Source organism: Alosa alosa, chromosome 2 (assembly GCF_017589495.1).
Source record: "Alosa alosa isolate M-15738 ecotype Scorff River chromosome 2, AALO_Geno_1.1, whole genome shotgun sequence".
Taxonomy (NCBI): Eukaryota; Metazoa; Chordata; class Actinopteri; order Clupeiformes; family Clupeidae; genus Alosa; species Alosa alosa.
Window position 1 is genome coordinate 35,624,819 of NC_063190.1, and position 10,000 is coordinate 35,634,818.

General features: G+C 51.1%; 1 protein-coding gene across 1 annotated transcript in view; it reads left to right on the forward strand.

The window, feature by feature from the left end:
• Window positions 1–6,936, forward strand: part of LOC125285499 (transmembrane protein 151A) — a gene marked incomplete at its 3' end in the record, with an annotated part of 28,286 nt that extends 21,350 nt beyond the window's left edge. The window contains 6 exon segments of the mRNA XM_048229969.1: window positions 907–1,214; window positions 2,043–2,224; window positions 5,875–6,066; window positions 6,069–6,473; window positions 6,519–6,862; window positions 6,865–6,936. Coding sequence (XP_048085926.1) covers window positions 907–1,214; window positions 2,043–2,224; window positions 5,875–6,066; window positions 6,069–6,473; window positions 6,519–6,862; window positions 6,865–6,936 — 1,503 coding nt within the window.
• Between the last annotated feature and the right edge of the window lie 3,064 nt (window positions 6,937–10,000).

Sequence of the window (10,000 nt, forward strand, 5' to 3'; positions counted from 1 at the left end):
CACACATTAAACGTCCTCAAACTGCTCTCTATCTCTCTCTCTCTCTCTCTTCCCTCACTTCCTGATCATGTTATGGCCCGTGCTGGATGGCTGGCTACGCCTGAGGCCTGACTGTCTGCGTGCCATATGAGTACACACACACACACACACACACACACACACTCTGCCCCCTCGGCCCAACCACATCCCTGTCATTGGAAACTCATTCACTCTGCTCTCTGGTGCTCTCTTCTCTGATACTCTCTGATACTCTCTGGTACTCTCTGGTGCTCTCTGATACTCTCTGGTACTCTCTGGTACTCTCTGATACTCTTTGGTACTCTCTGATACTCTTTGGTACTCTCTGGTGCTCTCTGATACCTCTGGCACCTCTGGCACCTCTGGTGCCTCTGATACCTCTGGTACCTCTGGTACCTCTGATACCTCTGGTACTCTCTGGTACTCTCTGGTACTCTTTGGTACTCTCTGATACTCTCTGGTACTCTCTGGTACTCTCTGGTACTCTCTGGTACTCTTTGGTACTCTCTGATACTCTCTGGTACTCTCTGATACTCTCTGGTACTCTCTGGTGCTCTCTGATACTCTCTGGTACTCTCTGATACTCTTTGGTACTCTCTGGTGCTCTCTGATACTCTCTGGTACTCTCTGGTGCTCTCTGATACTCTCTGGTACTCTCTGGTACTCTCTGGTGCTCTCTGATACTCTCTGATACTCTCTGCTCTCTGATACTCTCTGATACTCTCTGGTGCTCTCTTTTTCACCTGTCTTGATGTCTGTGTGTCTACTGACATTCCCATTCTCCCTGTTCATCTACTGAGATTTCCAATCCCCCTATTCCTCTACCGACATTCCCATTCTCCCTGTTCCTCTACCGACATTCCCATTCTCCCTGTGTCTCCCCTGCAGCAGCGTCCCTTGCAGCAGTCCCTGGGAGGCTCGCTGTGTCGGGAGTCGCACTGGAAATGCCTGCTGCTGACGCTGCTGATGATTGGCTGCTTCTGCACGCTGGGCTGGTGCTCTCTGTACCGCGTGGCCGTCATGGCCGCCGACGACCACGGCCACGCCTACTTCTACGGCGACGCGGCGCGCGTCTACCTGGACAGCCCGTGCTCCAACGGCTACGTCTACATCCCCGTGGCCTTCCTGGCCATGCTCTACGTCGTCTACCTGGTGGAGTGCTGGCACTGCTACTCCAAGACCGCCCACCTGCACAGGTGAGCATACACCACCTCACAGGTGTGCATACACCACCACACAGGTGCGCCTACACCACCACACAGGTACGCCTACACCACCACACAGGTACGCCTACACCACCGCACACAGGTACGCCTACACCACCGCACAGGTACACATACACCACCACACAGGTACGCATACACCACCACACAGGTACGCCTACACCACCATGATACAGGTACACATACACCACCTCACAGGTGTGCATACACCACCTCACAGGTGTGCATACACCACCTCACAGGTGTGCATACACCACCTCACAGGTGTGCATACACCACCTCACAGGTGTGCATACACCACCTCACAGGTGTGCATACACCACCTCACAGGTGTGCATACACCACCTCACAGGTGTGCATACACCACCTCACAGGTGTGCATACACCACCACACAGGTGCGCCTACACCACCATGATACAGGTACACATACACCACCTCACAGGTGTGCATACACCACCTCACAGGTGAGCATACACCACCTCACAGGTGTGCATACACCACCTCACAGGTGTGCATACACCACCTCACAGGTGTGCATACACCACCACACAGATGCGCCTACACCACCACACAGATGCGCCTACACCACCATGATACAGGTACACATACACCACCTCACAGGTGTGCATACACCACCTCACAGGTGTGCATACACCACCTCACAGGTGTGCATACACCACCTCACAGGTGAGCATACACCACCTCACAGGTGTGCATACACCACCACACAGATGCGCCTACACCACCATGATACAGGTACACATACACCACCTCACAGGTGTGCATACACCACCACACAGGTGCGCCTACACCACCATGATACAGGTACACATACACCACCACACAGATGCGCCTACACCACCACACAGGTACGCCTACACCACCACACAGATGCGCCTACACCACCACACAGGTACGCCTACACCACCACACAGGTACGCCTACACCACCACACAGATGCGCCTACACCACCATGATACAGGTACACATACACCACCTCACAGGTGAGCATACACCACCTCACAGGTGTGCATACACCACCACACAGATGCGCCTACACCACCACACAGGTGTGCATACACCACCTCACAGGTGTGCATACACCACCACACAGGTACGCCTACACCACCATGATACAGGTACACATACACCACCACACAGGTGCGCCTACACCACCATGATACAGGTACACATACACCACCACACAGATGCGCCTACACCACCATGATACAGGTACACATACACCACCTCACAGGTGTGCATACACCACCACACAGGTACGCCTACACCACCATGATACAGGTACACATACACCACCACACAGGTACGCATACACCACCACACAGGTACGCCTACACCACCACACAGGTAGGCACTTAATTGAGGCGCATACACCACCACACAGGTACGCCTACACCACCATGATACAGGTACACATACACCACCTCACAGGTACGCATACACCACCACACAGGTGTGCATACACCACCACACAGGTACGCATACACCACCACACAGGTACGCCTACACCACCATGATACAGGTACACATACACCACCTCACAGGTACGCATACACCACCTCACAGGTGAGCATACACCACCTCACAGGTGTGCATCACAGGTGTGCATACACCACCTCACAGGTGTGCATACACCACCTCACAGGTACACATTGTTTGCAAAGACTGATGTAACTGATGCGAGCTATTTCCAAACAGGCCGCACTTGGGTAAAACCGCAAACTGGCTGTTGCAGGAGCTGATACGGGCAAATTGCGTTTTCCCGTGTCATGCATATGCATTCAGAGGGTCGGGGGAAAGTGGGAGTGTCGTGTTAAAATGTAGGAGAAGCGTAAAATGCGCCTAATTAGGTGTTCCCCTGTGTTTACGAAAACTGCCCATTAAAGCGCACGTCTGTTTTGCGGTGAAATATTTCCCCCTGGTAGAAGCAGGTGTTACTTCAAATTACGATTAAATGCGTCAATAAGAGGAACTTTCAAAGACAACAGAATCGCTATATTCAGAGCACCAGTTTTGCGTTGTACTTTATCCAAAGCAACTTTAACTTTCGTTGGGCTTTCGAACGTCTTACTTTCACTTTAAAGTTATCCACTTAAACTTGCCTACTTGCTAGATTTGACCAATCTTCCATAGCCTACCACAAGTAGTTTGAGTAGAACAACTGCTCTTCATTATCTCCCTGCTTGTTGACATCTTATCCTGTATTGTATTAATGTTTCATGATTGCTAAACGTTTGATTCGTAATGTTGTCATCAGCGAACTTCACTCAACTGCGCTTGTGATTGAAGTATGCCGTTCAGTTGTGGATGCTCGTAAATTGCGGTAGAGGGCGGAGAAAAGTTAGTTACCAGATGAGCTGCTGGTTTGATAAATACTGCGCACAATGAGGAAGCAGAATGTGCGCTAACACCGAACTCACATAAACAGACGCAGCGCACACTGCGCTAGTGCTAGTCAATTTACCCCTGTGTGTGTGTGTTGGCTCTGGGTCTGCCTTTTAAGATATCTAAAAGAGGCGCGTCGTATGGGAGGAGTCAAATGAGCTCAATAGAGGCGTGTCATATGGGAGGAGTCAAATGAGCTCCAGTGTTTCCCACAGAATTTAATTCTATTTGTGGTGGTAGGTTTGCAGAATTAACTTGAATGCAAATGTGTTTAACAAATTAGCACAGCGGGGTTATGATGCTAACCAGATTTAAGCACAATTTAGCCTTCTAGTCATCTTCTATGGCTTGCAGGATTGTTAATGTTGCCTTTAAACATGCATATAGGTTCGTTGAGAGACAACAGAAACAAGGAGAGACTTTACAAGGGTGCACATAGTTCTACAATAAAATAATTCTATCCAATTGAAATAGTACAACATGGAAAATCATTGTGTGGTGGTCAATGTTGATATTGTGGTGGGCCGCCACAAATAAGTGAATGTGTGGGAAACACTGAGCTCAATTGCGGCGTGTTTTAAGATCCTGTTTTGTCTTTTCTGCCTGATCTACACTGTTTGAATCCTCCCATTTGTATGACAAATCCACTGTCCTCTCAGTCTGGAAAATGATCTTTTTGATCTTGAGGTGCGAAATCTGAGCCCTGGGCCATGGCTGTTGTTGTTTATTTGTAAAACAACAAATATACAGAACGCTGCAGAGACTGTGTGTAGTCTATGCTTGTGCTTGTGTCATTTCTGTGTGTGTGTGGGTGTGTGTGTGTGTGGTGTCTCTGTGTGTAGTCTTTGCTGTGTGTGTGTGTGTGTGTGGTGTCTCTCTGTGTGTGTGTGTGTGTGGTGTCTCTGTGTGTGTAGTCTCTGCTGTTTGTGCTCTCTGCTCCACACTAGACCTCTATAGCACAGTGCACACATTAAGCTACACAGCAGGAATGCTTTGGAATGGCTTGATACAGGTTTATGCTATTACCATAAAAACATGATCAACAGCTGATTACACAGACAGGTTTATGCTATTACCATAAAAACATGATCAACAGCTGATTACACAGACAGGGGGTTGGAACACTCTGGGGCCACACTGTGTGCTAGAAACATTTTAGGTTATTTTTTTCAGGAAACAGTTGTGTCTCAAAAACTACTTCAGAAAAGTCCAAAATACATACAGTATTCAACAGTACCATGTACCTATCTTTGTTTGTCTTCAAAGTAATTGTGGTGAATAATTACTTAGACTGGCAAACTTCAGGAACACTCAGGAATCAGGTTTATTCTGTTACAAGCAGAGAGGGTAAAAAATGGTGATAGGTGAATGGTGAAAAAAATATGTAGGCCATGGCCTCTGTTGGATCCCCCTTTCTCTCTCTCTTCAGTTCTCCATTTAGTTCTTCTGACAAACAATGCAAGTTAGTCACTTTTGTATGGGTTAAACAAAGAAAGAATTGGCGGCAAAACAAGCCCACGTGGTTGGTTCTCCACATGGCATCAGACACGCCTACACACACCTACTTCACACCTATGCATTCTTATCTGAATCAGCATGAGGATAGATATCCTATACATCAGAAATATCACTTATAGAACGTTCCAAACATTCTTACAATTAAATCATTACAATCCGTGTACTAAGACTATTAAAATGATACCAAACATGAATACATTTACATTTCATGACATATGGATTCAGTATAGCAAGGTAACATCCTTTGTCTTGTGGATCTGATAGCCCTTGGAACCAGTACATTAGCATTTCATTGGGGGAGGGGAGGGTGTCTTGTTTAATGCCAAGAGGGGCCACATGGCTAACTAAAACTAAGTAATTGAAACCCTAAAATTATTGCTATCAGTCTTTAACAATTACTAAAAAATATATAGTCTGTTATATATAAATATAGTCTGTTATCACCTTTAATGTTAGTTAATGTAATATATCTGTCTATATAATGCATCCAAATCTGCTACTCTCAGATATTTCTTGAAACAACTCACCAACCTAGTCTGATTCCCTCTCTCTCCCTCCCTCCCTCCCTCGCTCTCTCTCTCCCTCTCTCTCCCTCCCTCTCTCCCTCCCTCTTTCTCCCTCCCTCCCTCCCTCTCTCCCTCCCTCTCTCGCTCTCTCCTCTCTCTCTCTCTCCCTCTCTCTCAGGTGTACCATGGTGAACATACCCAGCGTCCAGCTGTGAGTTGAGCTACAGCGTCAGTGGGGGCGTGTCCAAGCAGCTGCAGGGCCTGCTGGACCACCCGGCGGTCCGTCTGCGCTTCACCAAGTGCTTCAGCTTCGCCAGCGCCGAGGCGCCCTACCTCCACTTGGCAGCAGCGCTTCTTCAGCTACAACGGTGGGGCCTGGGCGACTACATGGAGGGGTATGCACCCTGAAGAAGCGTGGACTCATGCAGCACGTGCTGGCGTTCCCGGAGCCTGCGCGGCAGCCCTGGTTCTCCCGCCGCGGCATCTTCTGGCTGGCGTCGGCGCTGCTCTGCTCCTGGCCGCTGCGGGCGGCGGAAAATTACACCGCCACGTGCACTCACCCGCGTGGGAGAAGCTGGTTCGGCGCAGGGGGCGCCAACGACAACGACAGCGGCGGCGGCGGGGGCGAGCACCTGCACCCGGGACTGGAGAACGGAGGACGCAGCCGAGGAGGACCGACGCTGCGTGTCATCTCCCGCGTCAACACCGTGGACATCACCGAGCTGGAGTGGCACATCCGCTGCAACCAGCAGATGGTGCCCAGCTACTCCGAGGCGCTGCTCATGGACCTGGACCTGGTCAGTGGGGGGGCGGGCAGTGGTGGCAGCAGCGGCGGCATCACCCCAGGCAACGGTCCGAGCTGCCAGCGTCGTCGGCGGCGCCACTCCAGCTACCTGCTCCAGAGCTGCCCGCGCTGCCACCGGTCAAGCAGCAGCTCCTCGCTGCCCTCACGCGTCCGTGGCAACGTGGCCATGGGGGCCGGCTCGCTGGCCTGCGCGGTGGGCTCGATGGCGGCTGGAGGGGTCGGAGGTCGCCTGGGGCTCAGCCGCAGCGGCTTCTCCCTGGGCCGCCTCCACGCCGTCCGACACCGCCGCCCGTGCCTGTTCCACTCCCGCAGCCTCGGAGGAGGAGGCGGCGGCCGCTGCTGGTGGGAGGAGGGGGAGGAGGGGGCCCTGGGCCTGGGGGTTCAGCCTTGCCGGACGAGGAGAGACAGGGCGTGCTGGAGGGGGACGCGATGCAGGACGAGGATGAGGAGGAGGAGGAGGAAGAGGAGGAGGCGCAGGGGGAGGAGGACAGGAGGAGGAGAGGGGAGCAGAGAGCGGAGGCTGACGTGGAGAGGGGAGGCGTGGGGGAGAGAGAGCGGCCGGCGGCGCATTTAGGACGCACTGCACTTTCCCCGGCCTCCTGCTGTCCACGCGGCGAAAGAGAGTTGCCCGCGGCGGGCAGGGACATCGGGACACCCGGCTAGGAGACGGGCACGCATGGAATCCACAAACACGTCAAGTGGATGAGCGAGAGAACAGGGAAGGCTGGAAGAAGAGGGGAGGAGGGCTGCAGGAGGAGCCGGGCTCAGGAGACTGCGGAACAAACAGAGAGAGAAATCCTGGGAGTTCCGGGACTGCCGGAAGAAACGCTGGGCGTGTCAGCATGGAAACGGAAAGCGTTAGCAGGTTAGCAGTTAGCATAGCAAAAGAAAGTCACTCTGAACCTCCAGCATTCGTCTTCCTCCACAGGAATAGCCTCAGATAAACCTGTAGTGTTTTAAAAACAAACATAAGAAACACTTAAATACAATTTAAACAAATACAAACACATGATTGAAAAAAAAACTAAAAAACAAAGAACATAATTCTCAGTGAATGTATCAGGCCTTTGCCCAGGAGTCTTCTAGCAGGTGTACCCTACTGCACTTCTCCAATGCAGCTGCGTAGTTTTCCATGACCCATCAAGTGGACTCAGTCAGGCTATTGACTCAATTATCAAGCACCCTATCCACCCTCCACCCCCTACCCTACACCCCCCCCACCCTACACCCTACACCCTTGACTTTGAACTCTCCTCCATCGGATCATTCTACTCTTAATGTCAATGTAGACTGCAGGACACACAGGGCTGTGGATCTCCCTCCACGACAAGGTTCCTTGGTCCACTGAGTCCACTAAAAAGAGCGTGACATGTAGGCTAGGAGGAGCATGTGGCGTCCACTGCAACAGACCCTCCTGCCACAGCTCTTCCAATCCATGCTGTTAATCTCAATCAGGTGCCGTAGAATTCCTCAGTTGAAACAGTCGCTATCGCAGCTGTTAAGAGATGTTAAGAGATGTCACATTAGCTTTATGAATAAAGAGGAAGGAAAAAACTCTGACATTAGACAGGTAGCGGGTTAGATTCATTATGGACACACCGTGACCGAGCTGACAGACAGATCACACTCAGAGTCCCTCTAGCTTTCTGTGTGTGTGTGTGTGTGTGTGTGTGTGTGTGTGTGTTTGTGTGTGTGTGTGTGTGTGAGTGTGGAGTGTGTATGTGTGAGTGAGTGTGAGTGAGTGAGTGTGTGAGTGAGTGTGAGTGAGTGAGTGAGTGAGTGAGTGTGTGTGTGTGTGTGTGTGTGTGTGTGTGTGTGTGTGTGTGAGGCTCTATTGCACCTCAGGAGGTCCACTCAGAATCAGGAAGTAGGTGAGAATAAAGGAAGCGGCAGGGGAGCCAGAAGATGGAAATGGAGAGCGACTCAGACAGACATGCTGACTAGTGTGATGGAGTAGACTCAGACAGACTGACCAGTGTGATGGAGTAGACTCAGATAGACTGACCAGTGTGATGGAGTAGACTCAGACATGCTGACCAGTGTGATGGAGTAGACTCAGACAGACTGACCAGTGTGATGGAGTAGACTCAGACATGCTGACCAGTGTGATGGAGTAGACTCAGACAGACTGACCAGTGTGATGGAGTAGACTCAGACAGACCAGTGTGATGGAGTAGACTCAGACATGCTGACCAGTGTGATGGAGTAGACTCAGACATGCTGACCAGTGTGATGGAGTACTGGAGTAGACTTACATCCTACAGACAGCACCACATGCTCTGGGTACAGTTGGACCTCTAATAAAGAGGCATCACATGGGCACAGTTGGACCTCTAATAAAGAGGCATCACATGGGCACAGTAATAAAGAGGCATCACATGGGCATCATATGGGCACAGGTGGACCTCTAATAAAGAGGCATCACATGGGCATCACATGGGCACAGTTGGACCTCTAATAAAGAGGCATCATATGGGCACAGGTGGACCTCTAATAAAGAGGCATCACATGGGCACAGTAATAAAGAGGCATCACATGGACACAGGTGGACCTCTAATAAAGAGGCATCACATGGGCACAGTAATAAAGAGGCATCACATGGGCACAGGTGGACCTCTAATAAAGAGGCATCACATGGGCATCACATGGGCACAGTAATAAAGAGGCATCACATGGGCACAGTAATAAAGAGGCATCACATGGGCATCATATGGGTACAGTTGGACCTCTAATAAATGGCCACTGTGTACACAGACAGACACCCTACAGATGATGATGTGCTGACCTCGGCCTACTACATAGTAGCCTAAAGCAGTATGAGTAATCAGATACAGCCAGACTTACACAGACAGAGAGAGAGAGAGAGAGAGAGAGGGGGGAGGGAGGAGGGAGAGGGGAGGAAGAGAGAGAGGGAGAGAGGAGGAAGAGAGGGAGGGAGAGAGGAGGGAGAGAGGGAGGGAGAGAGAGGAGGAAGAGAGGGAGGGAGAGGGGAGAAAGAGAGGAGGAAGAGAGGGAGGGAGAGAGGCAGACACAGAGAAGAAAAGCATCACAGGATTATGGTGTTTAGTCAAGATCGAAAGAAAGAGAGAAGGGGGAGAGAGAGAGAGGAGAGAGAGAGGAGGGAAAGGGATGCAGAAGAAAGAGAAACTAAAGACGCTGGATGTGTCTTCCCGTCAGGAGGTGGTGAAGTTAGAGAGAGAGAGGGAGGGAGAGAGGGGGGAGGGAAAGGGAGAGAGAGAGGGAGAAAGGAGGGAGAGAGAGGGGGGAAAGGGATGCAGAAGAAAGAGAAACTAAAGACGCTGGATGTGTCTTCCCGTCAGGAGGTGGTGAAGTTAGAGAGAGAGAGGGAGGGAGAGAGGGAGAAAGGAGGGAGAGAGAGAGAGGAGAGAGAGAGGGGGAAAGGAGGGAGGGGGAGAGAGAGGAGGGATAAAAGCAACAGAGAGGGAGAGAGAGAGGAGGGGAGCCAACTGAGAGAGAGAGAGAAGGGGGAGAGAGACAGACAGAGTGGCAGAGAGGAGGGAGA